The following is a 22,171-nucleotide window of genomic DNA, read 5'->3' as shown; positions in this document are numbered from 1 at the left end:
CGCCATATAAATAAAGGATAATAATAACAACAACAAGGCAAATGTTTAGCTGATGAAAGGTGAAAAATAACAGTTTGTTTATGCAAACACCAACCCAGTATACCTTCATTTACTATGCCTCACTGACCAAAATTTCTAACCCAGGTATTTACAATGGAAAGCAAATCATGGCATTATTAATTTATTTATTACCAGTTATTTATAAAGCGCACACATATTCCGCAGCTCTTTACAGAGAATATTTGGCCATTCACATCGGTCCCTGCCCTAGTGGAGCGTACAATCGATATTCCCTATCACACGTACAAGCACACACATTCACACTAAGGTTAATTTGTAGGGAGCCAATTAACCTGCCAGTATATTTTTGGATTGTGGGAGGAAACTGGAGTACCCGGAGGAAACCCACGCAACCACAGGAAGAATATACAAACTCCACACCGTTTGGGCCATAGTGGTAATCGAACCCATGACCTCAGTGCTGTGAGACAGTATGTTTTTTTAATACAAATTGGTTGTATAGTGTTCAAAGACAGAGTGAGGAATGTAGGTCCTGGCATTAGTCACGGTAAATGGCATCTCGTGACTTAAGTGCCGGGCTGCGATGCTGTCAATGGAATAGATCCGTCCACAGGGAAAACCTTTGATTGTGTAACGTAGTCAACAGGGAACAGGAAGTTGTGAAAGTGAATGTGTTGCTTTCACGTCCATTGTGCATTGTTTTGAAAGGTTACTGCGATGTATAAACACGCTTAATTGATGGCTTCCCAGACATGAGGCATGTCAGTGATACAACATTCAAAACATCGTTTAATGCTCTACTGCATTTATAAACAGTGGAGAGAGGGAGGAGTGGTGTGGTCTAAAGTGCTGTAGAAGTGCAGGACACATAGATGGAAATGTCCTCACAACCAAAATGCTCAGTCTCTTTATTAGATTATGTATAGGACGGTCTTCTTGTAAACAACTTTATGGAAAGGGGCGCATCAGTAAAATCTTTATTTTGGGGCAGTGCAGCTGCAATACTGATGCAAGTAAAGGACTGTGGTGAAATGTAAAACAAGGATGAATAGAAATATATAAGTGATATTAAAATAAATGTTTAGAAAGTAATAAATCCCAAAAATGGAAATAAATACGGGAACATGTAAAACAAAACAAAGGTGGCAGTGGCTTCTTGGAGACTGAGGATGATCAGTGAATGCACAGAAGCCACTGCGATGGGCTCCACTCCCACACAGCACTGTGCCATAGATGGGCACAATTATCACTTCACAGCACTAAATAGGCACAATGACAGTCAGGAGGATCAATCAAGTCAAATGATCCCGACCGTTTTTCTGCTGTTCTCAAGAGTTAAATGAGTATTGATCACATACATACACTGACCGATAATCGCTCAGAATGGTTGTGCATGGTCTGGATCTGAAAGGTAATTGTTCAGTGTGTGATCAGCATACAGTAATTCTCCCACAACCATTCCTTTCCCCATTCCTCCAGCTATTTTCATTTTCCTTCCTCATTATTTCTATATTCTTTTAATACAGGTTGAGTATCCCATATCCAAATATTCCGAAATACGGAATATTCCGAAATACGGACTTTTTTGAGTGAGAGTGAGATAGTGAAACCTTTGTTTTCTGATGGCTCAATGTACACAAACTTTGTTTAATACACAAAGTTATTAAAAATACTGTATTAAATGACCTTCAGGCTGTGTGTATAAGGTGTATATGAAACATAAATGAATTGTGTGAATGTAGACACACTTTGTTTAATGCACAAAGTTATAAAAAATATTGGCTAAAATGACCTTCAGGCTGTGTGTATAAGGTGTATATGTAACATAAATGCATTCTGTGCTTAGATTTAGGTAACATCACCATGGTATCTCATTATGGTATGCAATTATTCCAAAATACGGAAAAATCCGTTATCCAAAATACCTCTGGTCCCAAGCATTTTGGATAAGGGAGACTCAACCTGTATTACATTTATTTTGTTACTTCCAATTAATCTCATTTCAATCTTAATAAACATCTTTCATCCTACCTCTCATTGCATATCATGCTGCCTCCTAGCAGCTAACACCATCCACCTATTCCTCACCTAAACGTCTACGGACCCTGGGTTATTATAGTCAGGATCCACACAGCGCTACGTGGAGACAGACGGCTAAGTGTTATCAGCGTCTAGGTCTGTGAAGTACATACTCAAAAAACCTAAGTGCATTAGTGTACTTGCTGCTGCTACTAAATAGCAGTAACATTAAAAATTCAAGGGACTGAAGAGGGATTTAAATAACACTAAGTGACATATATGAATTAAGACTGTTTTGGAAATTATTGGCTGCAATCATGGTCCAAAGAGATGACTATCCCCCCGATCAGGATGTGATGGGTAATATGATATTGAGCAGGACAGATGATAAATGTGGTTATCATTCAACTGTGCTAAGGATACTAGGTTGTATTAACTTTGGCCACACATTAACTTATTTTCTATGGTATAATGTGACAGACATACCCCTGTGTATGGGATGGGTTTGTCTTACCTCTGTCTGAATGCCGACAGCATTGTGTCGAACTCTGCATGCCGACATGTTAGTAATGCGATGTGAAGCACTGTAAGTGTTGGTTTGGGAACTTTACACATAATGGTAAAGAATCAGGCTTAAAGTTCTTAAGATGATCCACAGGAACAATGCTTTATATGGTATTACAACCATGTCAGCATGCTGGGATGGACGGAACGCTATCCTGACAGTTGACAAGTTAACAAGATTACTTAAGACTTAGGGAATGCACTAACTAATAGATAGCACAGTAACTCCTACTGGTTACCTGCAGCGCAATGACAAACCACAATACAATAAAACAGCAGGTGGGAATATACTTCCGCAAAAAGACATTAAGGGGGGAATTCAAATGTTTGAAAAGTCGGTTGGGTGTCTGTTTTTCCCTGTCTATTAGATAGGAAAAAACAGACACCCAACTGACTTTTCAAACATTAGAATTCCCCCCTAACAAGGAGATTATGGGCCGGATGTAATGATGCCCAAGTTCGGCGGCCGTGTGGGACGCCAGTAGAACTCGGACATTTTATAAAAGGGCCAATCACTTACAAGACATGGTTTTGCCTTGTAAGTGATTGCCCCTTTAAAAAAAATATCAGAGTTTGGCCAGCATAGCACCGCACTTACTGAGCGCCTGCGGGGAATTGGATTGACCCCACAGAATATTATTCTCACAGAGAAAGAAAAGAGGCGACATACCTCACTGTGGACGTTCCAGCTGTCCAGCGTCACGTTAAAAAGTGCTTTTAACGCCTCTATGGTGCAGTCTGTCACCTGCACAGAGAGTGGAGGACCATTCCGCTCTGTAAGGGCCTGGTATTTCCCTTCCCAATGAATCCCCACAATACTCTCCAGGGTCTGTGTTAGCAGGGGCAGTCCTTGCAGCTCCTGTTTCAACTGAGCCCTAATGTCTGTATGCAAAAGTGTGAGTAGAAAGAGCAGTCGCAGATTAAAGCAGCGAATGTCATTGACTGTACGCCGGTCCGTGCATTTCTCCAAGAGCCTGCAAAGTCCCGTAGCAAGATTCAGTTCCAGGCTCAGCTTCTGCGCCACCGGACTGTTAAAGACAATATTACACAAGCACTTCAATGCCTCCACAATGACGGGGAAATTCATTACGTCACCCAGAGTATTCAGTTCAGGGTCCAGCTTGGCAAGTTTCATAAGAATCTGCATATTTTTCTTTGTGGTCACTGGGACTAAAACCTTTTTATCTCTGGAAAGGATCCGGAGAGCCTCCAAGCATATGATCTGGCAGGATATGCTGGTTCCTTTATCCAGTACTTCAAATATAGCTTCACATAGTTTCTGCAGAAAAGGGAAAAGAAAATGTTCACAAAATATAGAATGTACCAAAAACAAATAAATAAATAAATAAAAATAAATAAAAGACAGCATCACAAACATCTATTTTCCACAGTATATGCCTAAAGTAGACAATACTGTGTTCTCTGGGTATAACCACATCTGCCTGCTTCCGTTGTGTTATCAGATAGCCAGCATTCCCTTATCAGATGCTCTATACAATGATTCCATTCTGATTCAGACATGCACCAGCAACGACACATAATGGGAAGTTTGGCTTAAGTTGCGAGGCCCTTACTGCTTCAGCAAAAATTTGGTATCGGAGCTAAAGGTGGTGAAGGTCTGAATCGGAATTCAATTATTGTAGTCTCCCTTACTGTAAGGGAGACCAGGCAAATACAAAGATCAAGGGAGCCTAAAGCATTAGCAATAGGGCACCCCCCATATAAAGCCTGTTTACTAGGCCCCTAATTAATTATAGAACAGTGCAATAAAAACAGGTCACTTTTTCTTCATAGGATGGTATGCTTAAAAGTACATGGCCTGAACGTTTTTTTTTCCCCAGTTTGTGTGTTAGCTGTACTTGCGGTAATTCTAAAAATTTGTTCCGAATTCTTCCTTTTTTATTGCACTGTCTTGTAATGTAATTATGCCTTTGATCTGGCATTTGTCTGATACCTTTGACTCTCAATAAAAATTGTTTGCCAAAATAAAATAAAATGTGAACTTCTTTATAAATTGTGGAGCATTGATGCATGCTATCAGAACAAAATAAACTCAACTACATCCGCAGCATACATTACTTACATGTGTATTTACCCATTTTTCCAGCACATAAACGTAAACGAGTCTGTATTATCGGAGTCTAATGGGCCCTACACACTGGCAGATCCGCCGCCGAGTTGCCCGACGACGGATACAGCCGACGGGCGACCCGGGGAGGGGCAGTAACGGGGGAAGAGAAGTTTCTTCACTGCCCCCGTCACTCGGCCCATAGCAGTGCAGGCAAATATGGACGAGATCGTCCATATTGGCCTGTATACACAAGCGACGGGGCATCAGTGATGAACGAGAGCGGGGCCGTGCATCGTTCATCGCTTGTGCCTCCAGAATGAAAGATATGAACGGTATCTCATTCATTAATGCATGAGATAGTTCATATCTTTCAGTATTATCGCCCAGTGTGTAGGGCCCATAAGATAAGAAACTTTTTTTTTAATCTTTGTGGGAATTCAACTGAATGCAATTTTGAATAATGAGTGCCTGGCGCTATTCAATTGTATGCACTGTAAACACACGACTAGAGGATCTTTGATCGCACCCTCCTGAGGTGCGATCAGAAATCTGACTAAACTGGTGCTGCAATGCTAGTTGCACACTTACCGCATGCGACAACAGCATTGCACACGGCACTTCAGTCGAAGTTTACGGTGAGTAAACACCAAGCATTAGGTGTGGACATTTGAATAGCTCCTGGCACTATTCAACATCACATTCAATTGAATTCCCACCTAAGTTTGTAACAGCATTACATTTTTTTCCTAATAAACAAACTTTCATGTTAAATAGTCCTTACAAAGAATAATGCTTAAACAGTTTTTATTACATTTCACCTTTGTTTAATTTGGTAATTTTATTTAGGTTTTTGTGTTCCAATAACAAAAAATAAGAATTTACTTACCGATAATTCTATTTCTCGTAGTCCGTAGTGGATGCTGGGAACTCCGTAAGGACCATGGGGAATAGCGGCTCCGCAGGAGACTGGGCACAAAAGTAAAGCTTTAGGACTACCTGGTGTGCACTGGCTCCTCCCCCTATGACCCTCCTCCAAGCCTCAGTTAGGATACTGTGCCCGGACGAGCGTACACAATAAGGAAGGATTTTGAATCCCGGGTAAGACTCATACCAGCCACACCAATCACACCGTACAACTTGTGATCTGAACCCAGTTAACAGCATGATAACAGAGGAGCCTCTGGAAAGATGGCTCACAACAACAATAACCCGATTTAGTTAAAAATAACTATGTACAAGTATTGCAGACAATCCGCACTTGGGATGGGCGCCCAGCATCCACTACGGACTACGAGAAATAGAATTATCGGTAAGTAAATTCTTATTTTCTCTGACGTCCTAGTGGATGCTGGGAACTCCGTAAGGACCATGGGGATTATACCAAAGCTCCCAAACGGGCGGGAGAGTGCGGATGACTCTGCAGCACCGAATGAGAGAACGCCAGGTCCTCCTCAGCCAGGGTATCAAATTTGTAGAATTTAGCAAACGTGTTTGCCCCTGACCAAGTAGCTGCTCGGCAAAGTTGTAAAGCCGAGACCCCTCGGGCAGCCGCCCAAGATGAGCCCACCTTCCTTGTGGAATGGGCTTTTACGGATTTTGGCTGTGGCAGGCCTGCCACAGAATGTGCAAGCTGAATTGTACTACAAATCCAACGAGCAATAGTCTGCTTAGAAGCAGGAGCACCCAGCTTGTTGGGTGCATACAGGATAAACAGGGAGTCAGATTTTCTGACTCCAGCCGTCCTGGAAACATATATTTTCAGGGCCCTGACAACGTCCTCCAAGTCCCCAGTAGCCGCAGGTACCACAATAGGCTGGTTCAGGTGAAACGCTGAAACCACCTTAGGGAGAAATTGTGGACGAGTCCTCAATTCTGCCCTGTCCGTATGAAAAATCAGGTAAGGGCTTTTATAAGATAAAGCCGCCAATTCTGACACGCGCCTGGCCGAAGCCAGGGCCAACAGCATGACCACTTTCCATGTGAGATATTTCAAATCCACAGATTTAAGCGGTTCAAACCAATGTGATTTTAGGAACCCCAAAACTACATTGAGATCCCAAGGTGCCACTGGAGGCACAAAAGGAGGCTGTATATGCAGCACCCCCTTGACAAATGTCTGAACTTCAGGAACTGAAGCCAGTTCTTTCTGGAAGAAAATCGACAGGGCCGAAATCTGAACCTTAATGGATCCTAATTTTAGGCACATAGACACTCCTGTTTGCAGGAAATGCAGGAATCGACCCAGTTGAAATTCCTCCGTTGGGGCCTTCCTGGCCTCGCACCACGCAACATATTTCCGCCAAATTCGGTGATAATGCTTTGCGGTCACATCCTTTCTGGCTTTGATCAGGGTAGGAATGACTTCTTCCGGAATGCCTTTTTCCTTCAGGATCCGGCGTTCAACCGCCATGCCGTCAAATGCAGCCGCGGTAAGTCTTGGAACAGACAGGGTCCTTGCTGGAGCAGGTCCCTTCTTAGAGGTAGAGGCCACGGGTCCTCTGTGAGCATCTCTTGAAGTTCCGGGTACCAAGTCCTTCTTGGCCAATCCGGAGCCACGAGTATAGTTCTTACTCCTCTCCGTCTTAGAATTCTCAGTACCTTGGGTATGAGAGGCAGAGGAGGGAAACACATACACTGACTGGTACACCCATGGTGTTACCAGAGCGTCCACAGCTATTGCCTGAGGGTCCCTTGACCTGGCGCAATACCTGTCCAATTTTTTGTTGAGGCGGGACGCCATCATGTCCACCTTTGGTTTTTTCCAACGGTTTACAATCATGTGGAAGACTTCTGGGTGAAGTCCCCACTCTCCCGGGTGGAGGTCGTGCCTGCTGAGGAAGTCTGCTTCCCAGTTGTCCACTCCCGGAATGAACACTGCTGACAGTGCTATCACATGATTTTCCGCCCAGCGAAGAATCCTTGCAGCTTCTGCCATTGCCCTCCTGCTTCTTGTGCCGCCCTGTCTGTTCACGTGGGCGACTGCCGTGATGTTGTCCGACTGGATCAGCACCGGCTGACCTTGAAGCAGAGGTCTTGCTTGGCTTAGGGCATTGTAAATGGCCCTCAGCTCGAGGATATTTATGTGAAGTGATGTCTCCAGGCTTGACCACAAGCCCTGGAAATTTCTTCCCTGTGTGACTGCTCCCTGGCCTCGCAGGCTGGCATCCGTGGTCACCAGGACCCAGTCCTGAATGCCGAATCTGCGGCCCTCTAGAAGATGAGCACTCTGCAACCACCACAGGAGAGACACCCTTGTCTTTGGTGACAGGGTTATCCGCTGATGCATCTGAAGATGCGATCCGGACCATTTGTCCAGCAGGTCCCACTGGAAAGTTCTTGCGTGGAATTTGCCGAAAGGGATTGCTTCGTAGGAAGCCACCATTTTTCCCAGGACCCTTGTGCATTGATGCACTGACACTTGGCCTGGTTTTAGGAGGTTTCTGACTAGTTCGGATAACTCCCTGGCTTTCTCCTCCGGGAGAAACACCTTTTTCTGGACTGTGTCCAGGATCATCCCTAGGAATAGAAGACGTGTCGTCGGGATCAGCTGCGATTTTGGAATATTGAGAATCCAACCGTGCTGCCGCAACACTACTTGAGATAGTGCTACCCCGACTACCAATTGTTCCCTGGATCTTGCCCTTATCATGAGATCGTCCAAGTACGGGATAACTAAAACTCCCTTCCTTCGAAGGAGTATCATCATTTCGGCCATTACCTTGGTAAAGACCCGGGGTGCCGTGGACAAACCAAACGGCAGCGTCTGAAACTGATAGTGACAGTTCTGTACCACAAACCTGAGGTATCCTTGGTGAGAAGGGTAAATTGGGACATGGAGGTAAGCCTCCTTGATGTCCAAAGACACCATATAATCCCCTTCTTCCAAGTTCGCAATCACCGCTCTGAGTGACTCCATCTTGAATTTGAACCTGTGTATGTAAGTGTTCAAGGATTTCAGATTTAAAATAGGTCTCACCGAGCCGTCCGGCTTCGGTACCACAAACAGCGTGGAATAATACCCCTGTCCCTGTTGCAGGAGGGGTATCTTGATTATCACCTGCTGGGAATACAGCTTGTGAATGGCTTCCAATACCGCCTCCCTGTCGGAGGGAGACGTCGGTAAAGCAGACTTTAGGGGAGTGCCTGAGTCCGCTTGTAAAGCCCCAGCGTCATGCTGAGGACTTGGCAGAAACGGGAGAGGGCTTCTGTTCCTGGGAACTGGCTGTTTGCTGCAGCCTTTTTCCTCTCCCTCTGCCACAGGGCAGAAATGAGGAGCCTTTTGCCCGCTTGCCCTTATGGGGCCGAAAGGACTGCGCCTGATAATACGGCGTCTTCTTATGTTGAGAGGCTACCTGGGGTAAAAAATAAGATTTTACTTACCGATAAATCTATTTCTCGTAGTCCGTAGTGGATGCTGGGGACTCCGTCAGGACCATGGGGAATAGCGGCTCCGCAGGAGACAGGGCACAAAAGTAAAAGCTTTAGGATCAGGTGGTGTGCACTGGCTCCTCCCCCTATGACCCTCCTCCAAGCCTCAGTTAGGATACTGTGCCCGGACGAGCGTACACAATAAGGAAGGATTTTGAATCCCGGGTAAGACTCCTACCAGCCACACCAATCACACTGTACAACCTGTGATCTGAACCCAGTTAACAGCATGATAACAGCGGAGCCTCTGAAAAGATGGCTCACAACAATAATAACCCGATTTTTGTAACAATAACTATGTACAAGTATTGCAGACAATCCGCACTTGGGATGGGCGCCCAGCATCCACTACGGACTACGAGAAATAGATTTATCGGTAAGTAAAATCTTATTTTCTCTGACGTCCTAGTGGATGCTGGGGACTCCGTCAGGACCATGGGGATTATACCAAAGCTCCCAAACGGGCGGGAGAGTGCGGATGACTCTGCAGCACCGAATGAGAGAACTCCAGGTCCTCTTTAGCCAGGGTATCAAATTTGTAGAATTTTACAAACGTGTTCTCCCCCGACCACGTAGCTGCTCGGCAGAGTTGTAATGCCGAGACCCCTCGGGCAGCCGCCCAGGATGAGCCCACCTTCCTTGTGGAATGGGCCTTGACAGATTTAGGCTGTGGCAGGCCTGCCACAGAATGTGCAAGTTGAAATGTGCTACAAATCCAACGAGCAATCGTCTGCTTAGAAGCAAGAGCACCCAGTTTGTTGGGTGCATACAGGATAACAGCGAGTCAGTTTTCCTGACTCCAGCCGTCCTGGAAACCTATATTTTCAGGGCCCTGACAACATCTAGCAACTTGGAGTCCTCCAAGTCCCTAGTAGCCGCAGGTACCACAATAAGCTGGTTCAGGTGAAACGCTGACACCACCTTAGGAAGAAACTGGGGACGAGTCCGCAGCTCTGCCCTGTCCGAATGGACAATCAGATATGGCTTTTGTGAGACAAAGCCGCCAATTCTGACACTCGCCTGGCCGAGGCCAGGGCCAACAGCATGGTCACTTTTCATGTGAGATATTTCAAATCCACAGATTTGAGCGGTTTAAAATGTGATTTGAGGAATCCCAGAACTACGTTGAGATCCCACAGTGCCACTGGAGGCACAAAAAGGGGGTTGTATATGCAATACTCCCTTGACAAACTTCTGGACTTCAGGAACTGAAGCCAATTCTTTCTGGAAGAAAATTGACAGGGCCGAAATTTGAACCTTAATGGACCCCAATTTGAGGCCCATAGACACTCCTGTTTGCAGGAAATGCAGGAATCGACCGAGTTGAAATTTCTTCGTGGGGCCTTCCTGGCCTCACACCACGCCACATATTTTCGCCACATGTGGTGATAATGTTTTGCGGTCACCTCCTTCCTGGCTTTGACCAGGGTAGGAATGACCTCTTCCGGAATGCCTTTTTCCCTTAGGATCTGGCGTTCCACCGCCATGCCGTCAAACGCAGCCGCGGTAAGTCTTGGAACAGACCTGGTACTTGCTGAAGCAAGTCCCTTCTTAGCGGCAGAGGCCATGAGTCCTCTGTGAGCATTTCTTGAAGTTCCGGGTGCCACGTCCTTCTTGGCCAATCTGGAGCCACGAGTATAGTTCTTACTCCTCTACGTCTTATAATTCTCAGTACCTTGGTTATGAGAAGCAGAGGAGGGAACACATACACCGACTGGTACACCCACGGTGTTACCAGAACGTCCACAGATATTGCTTGAGGGTCTCTTGACCTGGCGCAATACCTGTCCAGTTTTTTGTTCAGGCGGGACGCCATCATGTCCACCTTTGGTCTTTCCCAACGGTTCACAATCATGTGGAATACTTCCCGATGAAGTCCCCACTCTCCCGGGTGGAGGTCGTGCCTGCTGAGAAAGTCTGCTTCCCAGTTGTCCACTCCCGGAATGAACACTGCTGACAGTGCTATCACATGATTTTTCGCCCAGCGAAGAATCCTTGCAGTTTCTGCCATTGCCCTCCTGCTTCTTGTGCCGCCCTGTCTGTTTACGTGGGCGACTGCCGTGATGTTGTCCCACTGGATCAATACCGGCTGACCTTGAAGCAGAGGTCTTGCTAAGCTTAGAACATTGTAAATTGCCCTTAGCTCCAGTATATTTATGTGGAGAGAAGTCTCCAGACTTGATCACACTCCCTGGAAATTTTTTTTTTCCTTGTGTGACTGCTCCCCAGCCTCTCAGGCTGGCATCCGTGGTCACCAGGACCCAGTCCTGAATGCCGAATCTGCGGCCCTTTAGTAGATGAGCACTCTGCAGCCACCGCAGAAGAAACACCCTTGTCCTTGGAGACAGGGTTATCCGCTGATGCATCTGAAGATGCGATCCGGACCATTTTTCCAGCAGATCCCACTGAAAAGTTCTTGCGTGAAATCTACCGAATGGAATCGCTTCGTAAGAAGCCACCATTTTTTCCCAGGACCCTTGTGCAATGATGCACTGACACTTTTCCTGGTTTTAGGAGGTTCCTGACTAGCTCGGATAACTCCCTGGCTTTCTTCTCCGGGAGAAACACCTTTTTCTGGACTGTGTCCAGAATCATCCCTAGGAACAGCAGACGTGTCGTCGGAAACAGCTGCGGTTTTGGAATATTTAGAATCCACCCGTGCTGTCGTAGTACTACTTGAGATAGTGCTACTCCGACCTCCAACTGTTCTCTGGACCTTGCCCCTATCAGGAGATCGTCCATTTTCTTTGAAGAAGAATCATCATTTCGGCCATTACCTTGGTAAGGACCCGGGGTGCCGTGGACAATCCAACCGGCAGCGTCTGAAACTGATAGTGACAGTTCTGTACCACGAACCTGAGGTACCTTTGGTGAGAAGGGCAAATTGGGACATGGAGGTAAGCATCCCTGATGTCCCGGGACACCATATAGTCCCCTTCTTCCTGGTTCGCTATCACTGCTCTGAGTGACTCCATCTTGATTTGAACCTTTGTATGTAAGTGTTCAACTATTTCAGATTTAGAATAGGTCTCACCGAGCCGTCTGGCTTCAGTACCACAATATAGTGTTGTAGGAGGGGTACTTTGATTATCACCTGCTGGAAAAACAGCTTGTGAATTGTTTCCACTACTGCCTCCCTGTCGGAGGGAGACGTTGGTAAAGCAGACTTCAGGAACCTGCGAGGGGGAGACGTCTCGAATTTCCAATCTGTACCCCTGGGATACTACTTGTAGGATCCAGGGGTCCACTTGCGAGTGAGCCCACTGCGTGCTGAAACTCTTGAGACGACCCCCCCCACCGCACCTGAGTCCGCTTGTACGGCCCCAGCGTCATGCTGAGGACTTGGCAGAAGCGGTGGAGGGCTTCTGTTTCTGGGAATGGGCTGCCTGCTGCAGTCTTCTTCCCTTTCCTCTATCCCATGGCAGATATGACTGGCCTTTTGCCCGCTTGCCCTTATGGGGACGAAAGGACTGAGGCTGAAAAGACGTTGTCTTTTTCTCCTTTATACGGCAATACTTCCATGTGCCGTTTGGAATCTGCATCACCTGACCACTGTCGTGTCCATAAACAACTTCTGGCAGATATGGACATCGCACTTACTCTTGATGCCAGAGTGCAAATATCCCTCTGTGCATCTCGCATATATAGAAATGCATCTTTTAAATGCTCTATAGTCAATAAAATACTGTCCCTGTCAAGGGTATCAATATTTTCAGTCAGGAAATCCGACCAAGCCACCCCAGCGCTGCACATCCAGGCTGAGGCGATCGCTGGTCGCAGTATAACACCAGTATGTGTGTATATACTTTTTAGGATATTTTCCAGCCTCCTATCAGCTGGCTCCTTGAGGGCGGCCCTATCTGGAGACGGTACCGCCACTTGTTTTGATAAGCGTGTGAGCGCCTTATCCACCCTAAGGGGTGTTTCCCAACGCGCCCTAACTTCTGGCGGGAAAGGGTATACCGCCAATAATTTTCTATCGGGGGAAACCCACGCATCATCACACACTTCATTTAATTTATCTGATTCAGGAAAAACTACAGGTAGTTTTTTCACACTCCACATAATACCCTTTTTTGTGGTACTGTACTTGTAGTATCAGAAATATGTAACACCTCCTTCATTGCCCTTAACAAGTAACGTGTGGCCCTAAAGGAAAATACGTTTGTTTCTTCACCGTCGACACTGGAGTCAGTGTCCGTGTCTGTGTCTGTGTCGACCGACTGAGGTAAAAGGACGTTTTAACGCCCCTGACGGTGTTTGAGACGCCTGGACAGGTACTAATTGGTTTGCCGGCCGTCTCATGTCGTCAACCGACCTTGCAGCGTGTTGACATTATCACGTAATTCCTTAAATAAGCCATCCATTCCGGTGTCGACTCCCTAGAGAGTGACATCACCATTACAGGCAATTGCTCCGCCTCCTCACCAACATCGTCCTCATACATGTCGACACACACGTACCGACACACAGCACACACACAGGGAATGCTCTGATAGAGGACAGGACCCCACTAGCCCTTTGGGGAGACAGAGGGAGAGTTTGCCAGCACACACCAAAAACGCTATAATTATACAGGGACAACCTTTTTATAAGTGTTTTTCCCTTATAGCATTTTAATATATATAGTCATATCGCCAAATAAGTGCCCCCCCTCTCTGTTTTAACCCTGTTTCTGTAGTGCAGTGCAGGGGAGAGCCTGGGAGCCTTCCCACCAGCATTTCTGTGAGGGAAAATGGCGCTGTGTGCTGAGGAGAATAGGCCCCGCCCCCTTTTCGGCGGGCTTCTTCTCCCGTTTTTCTGAGACCTGGCAGGGGTTAAATACATCCATATAGCCCCCAGGGGCTATATGTGATGTATTTTTAGCCAGAATAAGGTACTATCATTGCTGCCCAGGGCGCCCCCCCCAGCGCCCTGCACCCTCAGTGACCGCTGCTATGAAGTGTGCTGACAACAATGGCGCACAGCTGCAGTGCTGTGCGCTACCTTATGAAGACTGAAAAGTCTTCTGCCGCCGGTTTCTGGACCTCTTCACTTTTCGGCATCTGCAAGGGGGTCGGCGGCGCGGCTCCGGGACGAACCCCAGGGTGAGACCTGTGTTCCGACTCCCTCTGGAGCTAATGGTGTCCAGTAGCCTAAGAAGCCAATCCATCCTGCACGCAGGTGAGTTCACTTCTCTCCCCTAAGTCCCTCGATGCAGTGAGCCTGTTGCCAGCAGGACTCACTGAAAATAAAAAACCTAACAAAACTTTTACTCTAAGCAGCTCTTTAGGAGAGCCACCTAGATTGCACCCTTCTCGGCCGGGCACAAAAATCTAACTGAGGCTTGGAGGAGGGTCATAGGGGGACGAGCCAGTGCACACCACCTGATCCTAAAGCTTTTACTTTTGTGCCCTGTCTTCTGCGGAGCCGCTATTCCCCATGGTCCTGACGGAGTCCCCAGCATCCACTAGGACGTCAGAGAAATGTGGATTTCCCAGCAGTTGCCGTGGCCACCAGGTCTGATAGACCTACCCCAAATAACGCCTCCCCTTTGTAAGGCAATACTTCAATATGCCTTTTGGAATCAGCATCACCTGACCACTGCCTCGTCCATAACCCTCTTCTGGCAGAAATGGACAGCGCACTTACTCTTGATGCCAGTCGGCAAATATCCCTCTGTGCATCACGCATATATAGAAATGCATCTTTCAAATGCTCTAGTCAGTAATATACTGTCCCTATCTAGGGTATCAATATTGTCAGTCAGGGAATCCGACCAAGCCACCCCAGCACTGCACATCCCGGCTGAGGCGATTGCTGGTCGCAGTATAACACCCGTGTGAGTGTATATACATTTTAGGATATTCTCCTGCTTTCTGTCAGCAGGTTCCTTAAGGGTGGCCGTATCAGGAGACGGTAGTGCCACCTGTTTTGACAAACGTGTGAGCGCTTTATCCACCTTAGGGGGTGTTTCCCAACGTGCCCTATCCTCTGGCGGGAAGGGGTATGATGCTAATAACCTTTTAGGAATTATCAGTTTATCGGGGGAAACCCACGCTTCATCACACACTTCATTTAATTCCTCAGATGCAGGAAAAACTACAGGCAGTTTTTTCTCACCAAACATAATACCCTTTTAGTGGTACTTGTATTATCAGAAATATGTAAAACATTTTTCATAGCATCAATCATGTAACGTGTGGCCCTACTGGAAGTCACATTCGTCTCTTCATCGTCGATACTGGAGTCAGTATCCGTGTCGGCGTCTGTATCTGCCATCTGAGGTAACGGGCGTTTTAGAGCCCCTGATGGCTTTTGAGACGCCTAGACAGGCACGAGCTGAGTAGCCGGCTGTCTCATGTCATCAACCGTCTTTTGTAAAGAGCTGACACTGTCACGTAATTCCTTCCATAAGCTCAGCCACTCAGGTGTCGACTCCCTAGGGGGTGACATCTCCATTACAGGCAATTGCTCCGCCTCCACACCATTTTCCTCCTCATACATGTCGACACAATCGTACCGACACACAGCACACACACAGGGAATGCTCTGATAGAGGACAGGACCCCACTAGCCCTTTGGGGAGACAGAGGGAGAGTATGCCAGTACACACCAGAGCGCTATATATATACAGGGATAACCTTATAGAAGTGTTTTTCCCCTTATAGCTGCTGTTTTATTTATACTGCGCCTAATTAGTGCCCCCCTCTCTTGTTTTACCCTTTTCTGTAGTTGCAGGGGAGAGTCAGGGAGACGTCCTTCCAGCGGAGCTGTGAGGGAAAATGGCGCCCGTGTGCTGAGGAGATAGGCTCCGCCCCCTTCTCGGCGGACTTTTCTCCCGCTTTTTGCTGTATTCTGGCAGGGGTTAAAATACATCCATATAGCCCTGGGGGTTATATGTGATGTATTTTCGCCAGCCAAGGTGTTTCTATTGCTGCTCAGGGCACCCCCCCTCCAGCGCCCTGCACCCTCAGTGACCGGAGTGTGAAGTGTGCCTGAGGAGCAATGGCGCACAGCTGCAGTGCTGTGCGCTACCTTGGTGAAGACTGATGTCTTCTGCCGCCGATTTTCCGGACCTCTTCTTGCTTCTGGCTCTGTAAGGGGGCCGGCGGCGCGGCTCTGGGACCGGACTCCGAGGCTGGGCCTGTGTTCGGTCCCTCTGGAGCTAATGGTGCCCAGTAGCCAAGAAGCCCAAGCTGGCTGCAAGCAGGCAGGTTCACTTCTTCTCCCCTTAGTCCCTCGATGCAGTGAGCCTGTTGCCAGCAGGTCTCACTGAAAATAAAAAACCTAAAACTAAACTTTTACTAAGAAACTCAGGAGAGCCTCCTAGAATGCACCCTTCTCGGCCGGGCACAAAAATCTAACTGAGGCTTGGAGGAGGGTCATAGGGGGAGGAGCCAGTGCACACCAGGTAGTCCTAAAGCTTTACTTTTGTGCCCAGTCTCCTGCGGAGCCGCTATTCCCCATGGTCCTTATGGAGTTCCCAGCATCCACTAGGACGTCAGAGAAATTATGGAATAGTGTCTGTCTTATTAGCAACTGAGACAAAGTTCATGGCACAGTTGAAATCCCCAACAGAAACAAACTACACAAATCTATTTATTAAACTAAACTGAACTTGGATGGTGTGCTTTTAAGAAAATAGTAATTTATCTTCATTTACATGTGGACAGCAGGGATTCAGAAAGCTTTGAGCAGAAATTCTGAATTCGTTCACACACACAGTAGCTACTGCTAGGATGAATGGTTTCTTGTGATCTGGATTTTTAATGCAGTGTTTTAAATATATTGTATTGATAAGTGCTCAATGTATGAAAAGCACATTAAAATACATCACTAAAATGCATTTATGCTAGAACTTCAAGTACCACCAACAGGTCATGTCATCAATTATTGGGAATCTGTGGCTGCGTAAGGTCCGTTCTGCGCATGCGTATAATGGCCCTCGCGATCTTGCCCGCAATTTTCTTCTTTCTTCTCTTGTGTAACTTTTCCTCTGCTACTGCTTGATTGACAGGCAGTGTGTTGAGGAGGCAGAAAGAGGGGACAGTCAGGGTTCTACATGTTACCACGCAGACTTTCTGGCCTTGCAGTCCCCACTTCCGTGAGCCAGCTGGCCATCTGCGTGGAACATTGCGACCATGGATCCCAGATTGCAACGTCAGTCGCATTGCTGGGATCGCAGCAACATGCAGGAGGCGTCTCTTCTACTGAGACATCTCCTGCATATCGGACGGAAACACAATGCTGCTTGCACGCAGCATTGCGTTTACATCCAACTCTAAATCAGACCTTTAAACACGGGTGTAGTAGGGTATGTCGGCGATCGGGATCCCGGCGACCAGCATACCGGCGCCGGGAGCCCGACCGCCGGCATACCGACAGTGTGGCGAGTGCAAATGAGCCCCTTGCGGGCACGGTGGCGCGCTACGCATGCTATTTTATTCTCCCTCCAGGGGGGACGTGGACTCCCACGAGGGAGAATAAGTGTCGGTATGCCGGCTGTCGGGATTCCGGCGCCGGTATACTGTGCGCCGGGTTCCCGACAGCCGGCATACTGAAGACCACCCCTTTAAACACTATTAGTGCCTACCCGTCATTGCAGAGTGATTATTCATTTTATTCAATTATAATTTTTTTTAGTGCACTTCTCTGTCTCAATAGCTTTTGTAGCAAAAAATATTTTTTCTTTTCTTATTGTTTACCAATTACTTCAGTCTGTAAATGCCTCGCAGTAAGCCCATTACCGTCATCAGTTATGAGTATGATTTGATGGTGGCATTACCGATACGGGAAAGACCCATGTATAACTGACCATGTAATAAGACCTAGCTGCACAAGTCCACACTGAGAACATTAAAGGGCTGACCTTGCGCATTGTCTATTGTCATTCCAAAACATATCTAACGGTAAATTGTAAGCGCTTAAATTCAAACGGCAAGTCTGACAGAATCATTGGGATTCTCGGAATAAACACATTTTCACCTGCAGGCCACGTCAGGATGATTGCCTCAATGACATTAGACAAGACTATTATAAAGAGATGTTTCATAGCCTATAGTTAATCGGAGGATCTCAAGGAACATTTCAGTGAAAACCCAATCAAAATTGGTTCAGTAGTTCTAGAGTTTATCACAAACATACAAACAATGTTATTATTAATAGTATTAGTCGTGCATAGGCCAGATGATCTTTTTTTTTTACGGAGCATATTTTCCAGGAACATGTGTCTGAACGAAAAGTTAACTACATCGATCCAGTCTCCTGTATTCTCAAACGTCTAAGCACATTTGGTGACCTTGCTCTGTAGTGTGGGCTAAGATACTTGCCTTCCTCTTCTCTTCATCAGCTGGATCAAACTGAAACAAGGTACGATTCTGTTATGAGAAAATAAACCGAGAATGGCATAATTAAGTTCAGTAGTAACACATCTAGAATGCTAAGGATTGACAATAACATTGTCCTTGATAACTTGATTACTGATCAGTCGTATCAATGAACTCAAATACTGTGAACCTTCAATCAAGTTCATGGTTTTCCTTAAAACAAGTTGAACAACTGGTGAGGATATATACAGAATAAGAGGGTGGCAGGCAAGGAAAGCAGACAGTTGGGGTCTAGGTCTGACCGACTCGGCTTTTAAACTTCACTTGTGTTAACTGAAATGTGACCAGGTCACTTCTCAAATAATGACCTCACTGTGCATCTTGTAATGGTTGTTATTATATTACGGTAATGAATTCTATGGCTAAACCCAGCCAAGGTAATGGGCGGGACACAAAAAGTTCAATTTCCGTGCTCAAACGGGTCACTTTTCGCAACCCGGGGGGTATGAGCAGAGATGCAGACTCTAGCAGCCGTTTGCACCAGAATGGAGCAACAACTGAATAGCTTTGTTGGGCACCATCTACTGGCTGACGGCGCCTGAAACAACTGAATATCACCCTTAAAGCCTATAGTCTTTTTTTACATCTATCCAGTGAAAACAGCTTGTAACACTTAACAGCATCAAGTTCTCCCTCATTAATTGTGAAGGCTGATTGCAAATGCTATTTATATACATAAATGGATCTTTCCTACAGTGTTCATTGCAAACTCGATCAGCACATTATTGTGTTACAGCTCTCCCTGAAAATATTATCTATTATTCATTTAGCCCTAACATGGCCAGTGAAGAAATCTGATATACTTACAATCTTTTACAAGGCAGCAAAACTAAATGTGCATTTATGGCCAAACAGCACAAGTTAAAACTAATTAAAAAAAATAATTTTATATATATATATCTATATTTGGGGGCTATTTATATAATACCCCATGTGGCTTCTCACAGCAAGGTCTAAGCTTGCAAATATCACTTAGTACGTCATTTGTCAGAGATCAAACACTTCCTGTATGCAAAGCAGCTGCGACATGCTTTTCTCATTATTTCCATGAAGGTGGAAAGTAAAGGGAAGTAAACATAATTGGGTCATGTTTTGTAGCAAACAAAACAGTGTAAGATGGTGAGAGATCAATCCATACAGTATACAGGAGATGGCCTCATAACCCAAGCATACATACTCTCCGTAGCAGTGATAGCCAATAGGCGGCTGTGGGTCCACATGTGGCCCTCTGATACAAGCTGTAGAAAACAAACTTGCCTATAAAGCAGAATCTGGGGGCTGCAGGGGAAGTAACGCTTAAAAAAGAATGAATATGTGTTACTGCCGACAGTAACATATATTCACCCTATTAATAATCACCACCACCACCACTATAAAATGTGAGTCAATAGCTCACATAAGGAGTTCTTTAGTTCTCCCTCCCTTATGCTTTCTACTATACAGTCACAGCGTACCTTAATCAGATACATTGTTATCCTAACAATATATGCAGGGCCGGCACGATGCGGTAAGCGATTTAATCATTGCATCCCTGCTCCTCTTCGCCAGCCACTGTTGCTGCACTCATGGCACTCAGCGCCAATCCCCCTGGTCCCCCTGCCCCTTTACCAGGACTGGATTAACAATGGGAATACTGCCAAAGCGGATCAATTATCACACCCACTAGGATTTAGGGAGGCACCGTGCTCCACACCTTCCTCCTCCACTCCCCTTCCCAGCCACTAGGGCGGTCTACCTGTTGTACTACTGGGCTTCCCTCATGTGACAGGCGAACTGACACCTCAGGTCCTATGCAGTCTGGAATGTGGTCTTCTGGTCCTAGAGCTGCGCGAGAAGAGGTAAGCAGTCCTAATGGTAGCTAAAATGCCAACCCACTGTACACTTGGTTCTGGGGCTGACATCACAGCTGGGCGGGCAAATTCAAATTCAGGCCAGCTGGATAAAAGTATTAACACATCGAACGGCCGATCGGTTAAGTGTGTACCCCAGCCATAGTAAACATTTTGGTCATCAGTGCGCAGTCATTACTTTGTTTTCCAACTTGCCGAAAAAGTCGGAGAAGGAGTGGAATCCGTGGCTTGTTTGTCATAATAATGACATTATCTGTGAAATCAGTCATTATATCAGTGGTTCCCACTTGCAGGGGTGCCCTGGGTTGGTGGGCCAGGACCAATTTAAAGTACTAAAGTGCTTGTGGCTTCCAAACATAAAATATGTGGACAAACAGAAGTGAATGCTGTCCCTCACTACATAAGGGAGCCTAAGGATGACATACAGTATAAACACAATTTACTGAATTTAATATTTTTTTCCTGAATTTCTCAATAAGAAACATTTGGCCTAGGAGTGTCGTGAAAACATTCTTATACCCTAGGGTGCGGTGATTCAAAAAAATTTGGGAACCACTGACTTATATGGTTAGTGCACCCCTGCTGGCACAGACATTCAATCCTCTGCATAAGGCCTCTTTCAAATCTTCCTGGAATTATATTTTTCATCCCACTATAGTTGATTGGGCCAGTCATTCCAGGACAAATACAATATTCACCGAGACTGGTTTTATAGATACTTTCAGCTGTGAGAACTCCATACACACACGAACGGATTCTAGAGGCCCTATTCTTACTTTTGCACATATAGTATTAGCTTGTTACACAGAGGTCTTGGTATCAATTACATCTCCTTTTAATTGTAACTTATGGGGGAAATTCAGCTCATTAAATTTTCTGTGAAAGGGGGGAAAAAAAAAAAAAAACAGCTTTTCTACGATTTTTTGCCCAATTGTTTTTTTTGGGGGGGGGAAGGGGCCAATTCAAATAATACCCTTTTTTCACAGGAAAATTTACACGTTTTTGAGCAAAAACACACAGGACCTGGGATGAGTTCCCAGATCCATGTGTTTTCGCAATTACGACCACGGAAAAAAAACAGCACTTATCGCAGATTTGGTCTCTCCTGCCTCCGGGCAGGCGAAACAAAATCCCAGGTAATGTCAGCTATTAGCTTCAATTGAATTACCCCTGGGGATCAATTAGCCGTGGCGGAATTGAATTCCCCCCCAAATATAGTATTGGTCACGATCAGAAACTAGCTGGTCAGAAGAAAGCTGTATACCTTGGCATTCTCATTCCCACCCAATTTCACAGGATCATTTGATATGTTATCATTACATTATGATTAAGGGGCATGCACCTCCGTGCCATTTGAACATGCTGGCAATATTGTTTCTATACTATGCTGCTACATTAGATGTGTTTAAACAAAATTATGAGAATGCTTCATGGTATGTATTGTTCTCTTTATTTTGTAACAGATCATTAAACCTGTTTTATAGATTTTTACTAGTTATTTTGGTCCTAAACAAAAAGAACCAATAGATATGCACTTCAAGAACATGTTTAGAAAAGTAAAAAAATACGGTAAATAAAAAAATCAAAATCACAAAACCATGACAAAAAGGTGGAATTAAAATAATTAGAAAAGAAAAAATAAGATTTTACTCACCGGTAAATCTATTTCTCGTAGTCCGTAGTGGATGCTGGGAACTCCGTAAGGACCATGGGGAATAGCGGCTCCGCAGGAGACTGGGCACAACTAAAGAAAGCTTTAGGACTACCTGGTGTGCACTGGCTCCTCCCTCTATGACCCTCCTCCAGACCTCAGTAAGGATACTGTGCCCGGAAGAGCTGACACAATAAGG

The 22,171-nt window shown here is 45.8% G+C and overlaps 1 protein-coding gene across 1 annotated transcript in view; it reads right to left on the bottom strand.

Annotated features, from left to right (window-relative positions):
- The window catches only part of RIC8B (RIC8 guanine nucleotide exchange factor B), a 151,730-nt gene that overhangs the window by 103,856 nt on the left and 25,703 nt on the right, over positions 1–22,171 (bottom strand). The window contains exons 2-3 of the mRNA XM_063928440.1: positions 18,415–18,462; positions 3,275–3,883 (exon numbers count right to left, since the gene is read on the bottom strand). Of these exons, the coding sequence (XP_063784510.1) occupies positions 3,275–3,883; positions 18,415–18,462 (657 nt within the window). The remainder of the gene's footprint in view (positions 1–3,274; positions 3,884–18,414; positions 18,463–22,171) is intronic.

The sequence above is a fragment of the Pseudophryne corroboree genome, chromosome 6 (genome assembly GCF_028390025.1).
Source record: "Pseudophryne corroboree isolate aPseCor3 chromosome 6, aPseCor3.hap2, whole genome shotgun sequence".
NCBI lineage: Eukaryota > Metazoa > Chordata > Amphibia > Anura > Myobatrachidae > Pseudophryne > Pseudophryne corroboree.
The sequence above is the reverse complement of the archived record's forward strand: the minus strand, read 5'-3'. Positions and strand labels throughout refer to the sequence as shown.